The sequence below is a fragment of the Elephas maximus genome, chromosome 9 (genome assembly GCF_024166365.1).
Source record: "Elephas maximus indicus isolate mEleMax1 chromosome 9, mEleMax1 primary haplotype, whole genome shotgun sequence".
NCBI lineage: Eukaryota > Metazoa > Chordata > Mammalia > Proboscidea > Elephantidae > Elephas > Elephas maximus.
Window position 1 is genome coordinate 70251996 of NC_064827.1, and position 13442 is coordinate 70265437.

Consider the following 13442-nt stretch of genomic DNA (forward strand, 5'->3'; position numbering starts at 1 on the left):
CTTGAAGCACTTACTGATGAAGATCAAAGACCACAGCCTTCTGTATGGATTACACCTCAACACAGAGGACAAAATTCCTCACAACTGGATCAATAAGCAACATCATGATAAACAGAGAAAAGAGTGAAGTTACCAAGGATTTCATTTTACTTGGGTCCATAATCAATGCCCCTGGAAACAGCAGTCAAGAAATCAAAGGACATATTACACTGGGCAAATCTACTGCAAAAGATCTCTTTAAAAGTGTCGAAAAGCAAAGATGTCACTTTGAGGACTGAGGTTCACCTGACCCAAGCCATGGTGTTATCAATTGCCTCATATCCACACAAAAGCTGGATAATGAGTAAGGAAGACCAGAGAAGAATTGATGCCTTTGAATTATGGTGTTGGCAAAGAATATCGAACATACACAGACTGCCAGAAGAATGAACAAATCTGTCTTGGAAGAAGTACAGCCAGAATGCTCCTCAGATGCGAGGATAGCTAGAATTCGTCTCACATACTTTGGACATGTTATCAGCAGGGCCCAGTCCCTGGAGAAGGATATCATGCTTGGTAAGGTAGAGAGGGTGAGTAAAGAAGAGGAAGACCTTCAACAAGATGGACTGACAAAGTGGCTGCAACAATTGACTCAAACATAGCAACGATTGTGAGGATGGTACAGGACCGGGCAGTGCTTCTCTCTGTTGTGCAAAGAGTTGCTGAGTCGGAACCGACTCGCCGGCACCTAACAATAACATGACAGGGTATAATAGGGGCTCCTTATTTCATCTGGGAAAGTCAGTTGTCAAGAAGGCTTCTCTAAGGAAGTGACTTGCAACTGGGCTCTAAGGCATGAAGAGGAGTCAACGAGCAAGAGAAGTCAGAGAAGTAGGTGGGAGCATGGTAGGCGGGGGCAGCATGTGGAAAGACCCTGAGGCCGGAGAAAAAGGAAAGGCCAATATGGCTGGAGCATGGCGAGCTGGGTAGGCAAACAGCTGGAGCAGACTGAGGGAATGGACAAGTCTCAATACACTAAGGGCCTATAGGCCACTCAAAGTACAATGGGAAGCAATCAAAGTTTTAAGCCAGGGGATAACATGATCAGCTTTTAATTGTTTTGGCTGTACTATGGGGGATATTTGGAAGGGTTACAAACAGATGTGGGGAGGCCAACTGGAAAGCTATTACAGTAAGTGGTCCAGGAGAAAGACAGTAGTTGCTTGGACCAAGGCAGTGGTGGAGGTGAAGAAGGGGGATGACCTTATGAGATAAAAGGATAAAGCGGCCACAATTGTGATGGGATATGGGAGGTGGGGGAGGAGGAAGTGTCAAGATCACTGTAGCATATACATCTGGTTGGAGGCAGAACCTTCACTGAGATGAATGAACAAGCAAGCCCCACTGGTTTGGCCCATGTCCGATCCTCAGGGTTCACCATTACATATCTTTGTGTTTCCACAGCTCGAAATTTTACATAGATGAAAACTGAGGTTAGGTTCTTGCTCTCTCCTGAAGGGCAGGGCAAGATGCTGGGTCTCCCAGCAGAGTGCGATGGGGAGGCCCCATCTGTGGCAAGAGGTAAACACCTCTGGCCCCTAACAGAGTCCTGGGCTGCTCAGTAGATGGGATGAGTAATTTTGACAATTGAATTTTTGAGTTAGACTTAAAATATAGCCAAGATTGAAGAGGTAATTTTGGCAGGGCCAGGCTCCCTCAGGCATGTTTCTCTGCCTCCACAATGCTGAGGACTTATTAACGAGATCACTCTTTCTCCATCCATGGGCCATTTACAGGCACGTCTCTGGCTGCTGTGTCCAGGAATTCAATTGTTGGTCTCTGGGTCCCTGTTCTGGTCACCAAGGAACGTTTTGTAGAAAGGGCAGGGTAAGATACTTTGGTTGTAATGCAGGAAAAGGTCTGCAGTGCTCGGAACAGACAGCATTTCAGGGAGAGAGGAAACTAAAGAGGTCCAGAGAGCAGGCTTTGACAGACTTAGGTTCAAATCCTGGCTCCAGCACGTGCTCACATCACTCTCCACGGATTGGTTATCTCATTTGTAAAATGGATGGCATGGTGTGAACTGTTGAGATGATGCACAGTGTGGATGCACCTGGAGGGACAGTGATTTTGCCCTCAGGACTAAAGCAGAGAAGTGGGCAGGTAGGACTCAGGGAGTGAGACCAAAGCCCATTCTCAAGGAGGTGCTCCGGAGCACTCCAGAGGCTCTGGGAGAGCAGGAGGCCCTGTGCCTCGCCCCCTCCTTTTCTCTATATATTTAGCCCTTGCAGCTGTTTCTATCAGGTGTTGCTCCTCAGGCACACGTGGTGATTAATTTCACCAACGGGAAATTGACGCATTTTCTGATTACTGCTTCAGAGCCTCCTGAATTCAGCTGCTGGTAAAATTAACTCACCAGGGACAATGGAGCTTTTCTCAAGGTCCAAATTGTCCTTATTTGCAGTTTGTTCTTGGACCTCATCCAGCCCAAACAAACCGGGCCGCTTCTCCACCTCCCAGCAGAGGGAGGGCCTTCACTAGCCCAAGGTTGGGGATATTTCCACACGATTCTAAAATGGGGGGTGAGAATATACTTTGCTTTGGGGATTACATGATCCTGAAAAGCTGTGGGTGAACTGCAGCAAGGGGCCAACAGGGTCCGCAGAGCACCCTCCTCCTTGGGCCCTGCTCCTAGGCAAGCACGGGTTTAACAAGCAGAAGAGGCTTGGGATGTTCCAGAACAGAAAGTGGATGTCCCCTCACACCCCTTCCAGCTCCTGCCCTTGCCAACGACCGAGTTTGCTGCCATGCCCCCAGCCAATATTCTCACTGCTGCCAGGAGGGAGGTAGTATTGTTCTTGTACATCGAAGTTTATCATGGCCACGTCAGGGATAGCATCCGAACCCAGGTCTGACTCCCACACCTGAACCCTAACTACCATGTCGTACAGCCTACACGCACAGGCACACGCACGCAAATGCACATAACCCCATGTACACTCAGCAGCCACGGGATCTTAAAACAGCACTTCAAAAACTTGCTTGAGACCAGCTGCTGAAAGAAACTGAATAGTCATTGATTTTAGAAAGGGTCTTATTGTTCAGAGACTTCCAAATTTCTGAGTCTCATGACAACTCTCTTATCAGGACTGGACAGAAAGGTAACTCCCATTTTACAGATGTAGAGACTGATGATAACAGCGCGAGACTTGGGACTAGAAACCAGGCCTCCTTTTCCCTCCACAATGCCATGCTGAACCATCTCCTATAAAGAGCTGAGCTTCCATTTAGGAATTCAACTGTGCAACTTCTTGAAAAGGAAACCAGAAAAGGGGCTGATTATCCAACAGGTAAGGTAAGCATGGTGCTTACCTTGCTTACCAGGTATCTTTAGTGAACAATTTCACATTATTTCACCCTATCAAAGATTCTGCTTCTAGGTATGGCTGGCATCTGTCTCTCTCCCAACCCCAAAGCACCTACCTACAGAATCAAAGCCTCTTTTCAAATTTACAATCCCTGACAGGGATTTTCACACATCAGCATGTATTAAGATGAGGTACAACTGTGCAGTATTTCTCACAAAGAGAACACAGATGACAGGATCCCAAGCTGATCTGAGGGTCCCTCTGACCACATGCCCAGACCCTCGTTAACTGGATGGGGAAACAGAGGGACAGAGGTGGGGTGACTGGGATGAGGGCCGTTCCCTGACTCCAAGCCTGGCTCCTGCCCCTCCACTCTCTAGGCCTCTAGCTGACCCAACCACAACCTCACCTCAAATCATCCTCATATCTGGGGAGCTGCAGGGGCAAAGCAGTAAGCAGTTTGGAAGGACAGGAGGGATTAAGGCTGGGCTCTACCACTCAAAAGGCTTGGGTGAGTCACTTAGGCTGTGTGTGAATACAGGGACTAGCCTGACCACCAATCCCACCTGGGCACTGGAGGACTCCAGTGAGGCAGTGGGGTGAAGGTGCCTGTAATCTGTACTGGACTGAGCAGTGGAGTTGTCACAATCACTGAGCAACTTGAAGGCAGGGCCTGGTCTGTTTACTCAGCTGTTTACTGAGTATTGCCCACGGGCAAGGCCTGGGCCAAGTGCTAGCGATGAACGAGACATAAAACTCTGCTCCCCAGAACTTCAACCAAGTTGGGGAGCACTACACACACATGGGGAACAGGGGGCTACAGGAGAAACAGGAAGGGCACTTTACCCAGTATTGGATGTCAGGAGAGGCTTCCCAAAGGAGATGATTTCTGAAGGACCATTCAAAGATAACTAGGAGAAGAAAAGGGTCAGAGGAGCATTTCAGAAAGGGACCGTTACAGGCCAAGGCTGGGAAGGGAAGCCTGGCCCTTCAGTGACCTAAGACCAACAGACTGCCTGGAACACAGAGTGCCAGGAGGGAAGAGGGGGCCGGAGGAGTTGGCAGGGTCCTTGTAAACCTTGTTAGGGATCTGGACTCGTGAGGATAACAAGAAGCTACTAAAGTGTTTTGGACAGGAGAGCATTCTGGCCAGATGTATGATTTTTCTAAACACTTCGACTGCTGCAGGGTAGAGGCACTTGGGTGTGAGAAGCAAGACTTGAGATAGTTTATGAAAAAGGAACTAAAGATGAGAAAGAAGCTGATAGAGAAAAAGGTAGAGGGACCCAGAAACCAGGACCTCCAAGAGGTCGAAACAGAGAAAGGAACAAGGGAGCAAGCCAGCAGGAGGTTACGGTCAGAAGGCAAAATGTTAGAATAAATTATTTCAGAGGGAAAGCACGCTGAGGGGTCCAGCAAATGGACTTTAAAGTCCCCCCAGAATGATGGCTAGAGGAGTGGGGATACAGAGGGATACTGAGCCAGGATTCAAATGCCCCTGACTGCAGACTACACAAACGAAGGCCATCTGTCAGCTGGTGTCTGCTATGTGGTAGCCAAGTGGTGGGGGCAGGGCAGTGAGGCGGAAAGAGCAGAGCTGGGCAGCAATGGGTCATGTCTAAGCACAGCTGTGGAGTCCCAGTCCTGTCACTGTTTCTCACAAGGACCCTAGACCAGTCTTGAGCCTCACTTTCCTCATCTGCAAACGAGGCTTAGCTCAGGGCAAAGGTAGAGGATAAGGAAACACAAAGGTCAATGGCAGGGTTGTAGAAAGACAGCCCACTAAGCAGCAATGGGGACGGCCAAGTGGGCACATCATTACCACCATCAGGGTGACAACAAGTGCTGAGTCCCAGCTCTAGCCTCACCGTGCTCTCTCCTTAACTGGGAAAAGCACCACCTCAGAGGACTGCTAGCAATGGGACTGAGAGATGCAGTGCACGTGTCAGGTGCAGTCATCGCCCTCTAGCTGCACTGCATGGAGAGTCGCTCCTCTCCGGGCCCAAGTGGGCTTGGCAGTGAGGGCTCAGAGCACTATCTGAGGGCAATGAGACTCCCAAGACCCTAGCCAGTCAACTCTTGGGAGTTTGGGACCTGGACTTTGAAGCTCCACTTGAAATAACTGAATAACCAAGTTGAAATGAAATGAATCATTTAACTAGAATTGTCAAACTGTGGTGCTAGCCGAGTACTAAGCAGATCCAGGGCAGACCTGAAGCTCGCCGATCTGAGCAGCAATAATGCCTCCTATCCAGGTACCTTACTCAAGCTCCAAAATATCAAACACCCTCAAGGCTCAAAGCCTTTTCAAAACCTCGTCACGGAGCACCTGAACCTTGTTATACAACAACCCTTAAACCAACTTTAGGACAGAAAACATTATGGGAAAAATACATTTTCTTTGTCCAGACAGCCCTTTTTATCTCAATAAATGGGAACCACACTTAGAACAAAGAGACAGCGAGAGGGCTTAGTGGGGGAACCACAAGCTTTATTGGCTGCAAGTTCTCCTCAGGAGCCTGGTCTGCTGGGACTGGATGTTCCTGGATGGGCACCCCCGGGCCTAAGCTGGGGAAAGGGAGAAAAAAAGGAGAATTTTAGGTCCAGTGGAGGGTTTCTCAAGTAAGACCCTGACGAAGTAAAGGCAAGATTGTTGTTCTGAAACTGCTTTCAAATTTTACGTTTATTCACTAAACTTTTAGAAAACAAAATGACAAAAAGATCATTTTGTATTTATCCATTCAAGAGATGTTTATCAAAAGCCTACTACGTGCCAGGCACTGTTTGCTGTGTATCTCACTTGTAAAATCAGCATAAACATTGAAAAATTAGAATCATCACTGATGGCATGGCATATGACAAAATGAAACTTTCACGCACAACTGACGATGAACAGATTGCACCTCCAACTTAGTCTTTCAAAAGAAGTCCTTTCAGCCCTGAATCCACCCCAATCCCCAAATGACTTCCAATGAAGTAAATTCAAAGAGGCAGTACCTCCAGGTTTCCTCTGGCTTTCCGAAGGATTTTGTGGGTTACAACCACTGTGGAGAGAATGGAGAATGGGATGATTAGAAACACTCATGTCCAGGAAGACAGTGTAAAAGCCAAGTTCAGGGAGAAGGAGCTCCCCAACCCCAAAGGGTCCAGATTGAGCAATCCTGAAGCATTCGGACCAAGGAGAGGTACGAGACCCCACCTGTCCCAGCACATGCCCCAGGACCAAATAATTCATCTCAAGAAGAAAGGGTGGCTCAGAAACACCTCTTCAAGACCATGGCTAGGCACAACCTCACAGCAATACCAGAAGAGAGAATGTACTACCCCATTTTAAAGAAGATAAAACTGAGGCTCTGCACAGCCTCCTGGACCCCAGGTGCATCTAGGGCTCACTTCAATGGGCCTGGAAGGATGAAGGTGGAGGAGAGGGTAGAAGCCCAGTACCTGACTAGTGCCTGACAGACACTAGTTTCCTAGGCCCTCTGTGAAGGGGGTGTGCCCTGCTCCAAGCAAACCCATATGTGGAGGCCTAAGTCAAGGGTGGAGAGCAGTCTGTAAAGTCAGATTTTACACATTAGTTCTTCCAGCCAGCTCTGCACAGCCTGGGAGAAAGACTGCTGGACATTTTTCTCCTTAGTCTGCCCTCTAACCAGTAGACAAGCCCAACATGGTTTCCCTGGGCAAGTTATGTTCCACCTGGACAGAAGAGCATGGACGGGATAATTTCAGAGGTCTCTGTCCACCTGGACCCTCTGAGCTGTGTAATGGGCAGGTCCTCAGTATATCAGAACTTACAGGGAGATGTGGGAGTGCCCAGCCTTTCACTAGGGCAATTGTAAAGGAAGGTCACTTCCTCCCTTGATCTTCTTCTTTTCCAACATAAACTCCAGCAGCGGCTGGAATGCCACCACTGAACAGACTTCTAAGCCTGGTCACGGATTCATTCTAAGCAGGGCTTGGTGGGGACCAGGGACTCCAGCTCACTCCCCGGGGAAAGACACAAGGCCTCTGGAACTGGACCTTTGGCCAATAGTGCCCAGGGCTGAAACAGGCTCACCCCCCGCCCCTCCACCCCGCCCAATTCCACCAACTCCCAGAATAGGTGCCATGTGGTAGCCTTGAGAAAATATTTATTTCTTGCCTCACAAAAATTCCCATCTGGAGGTGACAACGTCTGTTTGCAAACTGTGACACTGAGCGAAGAAATGGGAAGTTGGGGCTTTGTTTTTAACTGAACAAACTGAACTGCAAAGGCAGCCACTGCCTCTCTGCCCCTTCACCCTCACCTCATGCTGCAGGGCGGTAGTTCTTAACCTGGGGCTGCGGATATGCTTTGGGGGCTCCTTTTCCCCAGAAAGTATGTACAAGTCTGTGGGTGTATACAGAGGTACGCATTTTTTGGGAAGAGAAACCACAGATAGCTGTCTTGAAATTCACCAAGGGACCCGTGACCCAGAAAAGTATCACGACTGTGGATATTTGACAAAGGACCAGTGTCAATTAACTGGGGAAAAGATAGCCTTTTTAACAAATGGTGCTGGCATAACTGGATATCCATTTGCAAAAAAATGAAACAGGACCCATACCTCACACCATGCACAAAAACTAACTCCAAGTGGATCAAAGACCTAAACATAAAGACTAAAACGATAAAGATCATGGAAGAAAAAATTGGGACAACCCTAGGAGCCCTAATACAAGGTATAAACAGAATACAAAACATTACCAAAAATGATGAAGAGAAACCCGATAACTGGGAGCTCCTAAAAATCAAACACCTATGCTCATCTAAAGACTTCACCAAAAGAGTAAAAAGACCACCTACAGATTGGGAAAGAATTTTCAGCTATGACATCTCCGACCAGCGCCTGATCTCTAAAATCTACATGATTCTGTCAAAACTCAACCACAAAAAGACAAACAACCCAGTCAAGAAGTGGGCAAAGGATATGAACACACATTTCACTAAAGAAGATATTCAGGCAGCCAACAGATACATGAGAAAATGCTCTCGATCATTAGCCATTAGAGAAATGCAAATTAAAACTACGATGAGATTCCATCTCACACCAGCAAGGCTGGCATTAATCCAAAAAACACAAAATAATAAATGTTGGAGAGGCTGCGGAGAGATTGGAACTCTCATACACTGCTGGTGGGAATGTAAAATGGTACAACCACTTTGGAAATCTATCTGGCGTTACCTTAAACAGTTAGAAATAGAACTACCATACAACCCAGAAATCCCACTCCTAGGAATATACCCTAGAGATACAAGAGCCTTCATACAAACAGATATATGCACACCCATGTTTATTGCAGCTCTGTTTACAATAGCAAAAAGTTGGAAGCAACCAAGGTGTCCATCAACGGATGAATGGGTAAATAAATTGTGGTATATTCACACAATGGAATACTACGCATCGATAAAGAACAGTGACGAATCCCTGAAACATTTCATAACATGGAGGAACCTGGAAGGCATTATGCTGAGCGAAATTAGTCAGAGGCAAAAGGACAAATATTGTATAAGACCACTATTATAAGATCTTGAGAAATAGTAAACCTGAGAAGAACACATACTTTTGTGGTTACGAGGGGGGGAGGGAGGGAGGGTGGGAGAGGGTTTTTTATTGATTAATCAGTAGATAAGAACTGCTTTAGGTGAAGGGAAAGACAACACTCAATACATGGAAGGTCAGCTCAATTGGACTGGACCAAAAGCAAAGAAGTTTCCGGGATAAAATGAATGCTTCAAAGGTCAGCGGAGCAAGCGCGGGGGTCTGGGGAACATGGTTTGCGGGGACTTCTAAGTCAATTGGCAAAATAATTCTATTATGAAATCATTCTGCATCCCACTTTGAAATGTGGCGTCTGGGGTCTTAAATGCTAACAAGCAGCCATCTAAGATGCAGCAATTGGTCTCAACCCACCTGGAGCAAAGGAAAATGAAGAACACCAAGCCCACATGACAACTAAGAGCCCAAGAGACAGAAAGGGCCACATGAACCAGAGACCTACATCATCCTGAGACCAGAAGAACTAGTTGGTGCCCGGCCACAGTCGATGACTGCCCTGACAGGGAGCTCAGCAGAGGACCCCTGAGGGAGCAGGAGATCAGTGGGATGCAGACCCCAAATTCTCATAACAAGACCAAACTTAATGGTCTGACTGAGACTGGAGGAATCCCGGCGGCCATGCTCCCCAGACCTTCAGCTGACACAGGACAGGAACCATCCCCGAAGACAACTCTTCAGAAATGAAAGGGACTGGTCAGCGGGTGGGAGAGAGAAGCTGATGAAGAGTGAGCTAATTATATCAGGTGGACACTTGAGATTGTGTTGGCAACTCTTGCCTGGAGGGGGATGGGAGGATAGAGAGAGAGGGAAGCCGGCAAAATTGTCAAGAAAGGAGAGACTGAAAGGGCTGACTCAAGACGGGGAGAGTAAGTGGGAGTAGGGAGTGAGATGTATGTAAACTTATATGTGACAGACTGATTGGATTTGTAAACGTTCACTTGAAGCTTAATAAAAGTTATTATAAAAAAAAAAAAAAAAAAAAAAGAAAGCTAAAAAAAAAAAAAAAAAAAATAATTTTGAAACACACTCAATGTACCTAGAAAACAAAACTCACAGTAGAAGAGCTAAGGATCACCTGGCTCAAGTTAGAAGTGAGAAACACAACCTCTAAATTTGATAGATGGGCCTTACATCTGAACTGCACTGCTCACATTCCAAAGCACAGAATTCCCACTGCTGAGGGACAGAGAAGTAAAGAACTTGTCCCAAATCAAGACTTGTCCCATTGCAGATGTGACTCAAACCAGGTCTGTACGACCAGGTCCAGGGCTCTTTCTACCTCAGCAGGGCGCTAGCAAGGAAGACACTAACCTGAGTGGTATGTGCCTGGTGACAGGCTGCTTACCAACTGTGACCTCACTGCATCATCATCCCTCCAGCCCTATGGGGTAGGTATTACTGTCCTCAATTTGCAAACGAGGACCTGAGGCTCAGAAGTGAAGCAAGTGGTCCTGGGTCACACCACGACGCCCTCTCCTTACATTCCCCTGTAGACTCTGGGAGGAGATACAATGTTCGGCATGTCCCACGAGGGACCAGCCCTCGGCCCTTGCTCTTCCCTGTCATCCTGCGGGGAAGGGGGGGGAGGGGACACTACTCCAACTTTCACTAAGTCACTTTAGAGCCAGAAACAGACCTATGAGGCTGGTGAGCTACAAAGCCTGGCAAAGCAGAGGGAGTCACAGGGCCAGGCCAACGACCAGCTGTGTGACCTTGGGCAAGCTCCCCAACCCACTTTGAGTGGAGCCCCCGCTCTGTGCCAAGCCTTGTAGATGCAGCAACAGGTGACACCTTTTTACACAGATGGGAAATGCTATGAGATGTTTGCTGTTCTTCTACTAATAGTTTGCCCCCTCCAAACACAGGATTCAGTCTGACCTAATAGAAAGAGCAGAGGAGTAGCATTCATTGAGCATCTACTTTGTCCTAGGCACTGTGCTAACGATAATACAGTCCAGGTACCATTATCATCCCTATTTTACACATGAGAAAACTGAGGCATATATTATCAAGTCGTGACTATACAGAAGCATCACTTCCCATCCCCTTGCTGCTCCATGAGTCTAACCCAAATGTTCCACAACTACCTCAAACACAACCAACACTGGCATTGTCTCCCCCCAGGTTGCTCCCTGTGTGCCTTTTCTGTACAAGTGACATGAACCCCTAGGCATGTAAGAACCCCCTTAGACCCCCACCGCTCTGCCAGGTCCACCTCTTTATTATCTCTCAAAACTATTTCTTCCTCTCCTGGAGGTCTGCTGCAGCCCTGAAGAACTTTCCCTGGCCTCCTGGGTCTCCATGCTCAGCCACAGGGACCTTCTAAGACTCAAATGGACCACATCACTCCCTGCCTTACCCCCTCATATTATCTCTCACAGCAAGAGCCATGGCATGTCCCAAGCATGTCCCTGAACCCTCAGTTCTATCTCACCAGGCTCCTGCTCCTCCTGCTTCCTTCACCATCTGACTAACTCCTATTCACCCTTCAAGACCTAATCAGTCCAGTGTCCTGAACCACCTTCTCAGGCTGCCTGGAATGCACTTGGCACCTCATCCCCCATTAAGCTGAAGCTCTGTGCTGGCAGGAACTGTCTTGTTCATCTCTGTCTTAAGAGCCTGGCATGGGGATGCAGAGCAGGAACTGAGCTTTCTTCTGCAGTTCATATTTGCCAGTCTTACAGAATCCATTTTCAGAAGGTTCCCAGGGGAATGGCTAAGGAGAACTCCTACTTGACAATCATCTATGATCTGTGCTTCTCGGAAATGCCCCAGAAAGTCTGACATTGTTAAGACAGCAGCATTCGGCAGGCTCCCACTCCAGAGAGGAAAATGCTACAGTCAGCAGTTCTCCTAAGACAGGGAAACTGACACACAGACAACCATGAGGCTTGGCCAGGGCTATGCTGACAACAGGCACTAATACAAACCCAGCTCCTGCCTGCTTCTCTAATGCCCAGGTGACTGAGGGCTAAGTGTTTAAACCAGTGAAATGGATATGTTCCCAACATTCTCTGAAGCACCAAGATCAGAGCTGGGACTGACCTTACAGAAGTTATTAAACTTGAGTTTCTATATCTGTCTTGAGAACTAGTTCTCAAACCCCTTCCCCTCCTCTTGATTCCCCTGTCCTGGCTGAGGCTGCTCTCTTGCTGGATTACTGAATCAGCTTCTCTCCTCGCTGATGGGGCAGCCCCCAGTGAGCCTGTCTCACACAGACGTGACAAGTCAGTCCTCTGCTCTAAGTGGGAGCAGCCCCTGCCTGCCACACTGGGCCTTTCACAATGCAGTCCCTGGTCCCCCAGCCCCTCCTGCCTCAACTTGCCACTTGAAGCTTTTTCTCCACCAGCATGATCTGCTTTTGATTTCTCACATATAAGACTTTATTTCTTGCCTCTCTACCTTTGTCCACGCTGCTCCCTCTGCCTAGACAGCCATTGTCCCTTCCATCTAACACCTAATCATCCTTTCAGACTCAGCTCAGGTGTCACTTCATCCAAGAAGCCCACCGCCCAGAGTGATGCCCACCCTACTTCCCTCTCACTGCTCTTGTGACACCCTATGCATGTTCCCATCACTGCACATCCACCTGTCTCCTCAAATGGCATCAGGCGGCACCTCCACCTAGGTCTTCATTAAGTGAATACATTTGTCTGTGCCAGTGGGAAAGGGTGAAGTATGAAAAGAAGCCCATAAATAGGAGGCAAGATTACAGATGTGGGTATAGATTATTAATGGAGGCTAGAAGTGATCAGACAAGATGGTCGCCCACCCCCCTCCCCACCCCTGACCCCTCACTTACACTGGTCAAAGATAACCTTTTCCTGGTGCTTGCTCAGCTGCAAGAGCTTGACGGTGTTTTGCAACTTCTTGTCTTGTTCAAACAATTTTTTTTGTAATTTGGTGATCTCTGCTTTCATGTCTCCAATCTAAAAAGAATTAGGAAAATAAAGAATTTGAAATATCAGATCACATAGAAGAATTACAAAAATATATACAGAGTTGCTCAACCTCACTAATGAAGCCATTTCAATAAACGGTAGATGCCATTTTCTATTGATCTGATTGGCCCAACTGGACAAAACTCCGTGGTGGTGAGGGTGTGGGGACAGCACTCCCATGACTGCCGGGGAACTATCAGGGCCCAGCTAGGAGGCACCCTGGCCATTGTCTGACCCAGCAGCTCCACACTTTGGCGTTTGCCCAAGGAGAAACAGCACAAGCACAGGAAGATGCCGGTGCACCAAGATGTTCATGGTAGCAAAACATAAAGCCGATTTGTTTCAGAGAGGGTCTGGGTAAATAAATGATGGTACTTACACACACCAGAATAATTTTGCAGCTATTAAAAATGATGTTGTAGAGCTGTATGTTCACGGACATGGGAAGATGATCATGAGTGAAGAGAGCCCCAAACAACATGTACTGTATGTCCGGCATTCCTTGTTTCATAAACCTGAAGATATTTGTCTATATTCAGATGCGTGTATTGAGATGTCTAGAGAACGGTGATGAC

At 47.6% G+C, this 13442-nt stretch overlaps 1 protein-coding gene across 3 annotated transcripts in view; it reads right to left on the bottom strand.

Annotated features, from left to right (window-relative positions):
• Positions 1-5546: 5546 nt before the first annotated feature.
• CDK5RAP2 (CDK5 regulatory subunit associated protein 2) overlaps positions 5547-13442 on the bottom strand; it is a 228257-nt gene continuing 220361 nt past the window's right edge. Inside the window, exons 36-38 of one of the 3 annotated variants that reach the window (XM_049897012.1) lie at positions 12729-12855; positions 6345-6391; positions 5547-5915 (exon numbers count right to left, since the gene is read on the bottom strand). In XM_049897012.1, the coding sequence (XP_049752969.1) occupies positions 5859-5915; positions 6345-6391; positions 12729-12855 (231 nt within the window). In that variant the 3' untranslated portion in view covers positions 5547-5858. The remainder of the gene's footprint in view (positions 5916-6344; positions 6392-12728; positions 12856-13442) is intronic. The other 2 variants (XM_049897010.1, XM_049897011.1) reach the window with 2 other exon arrangements.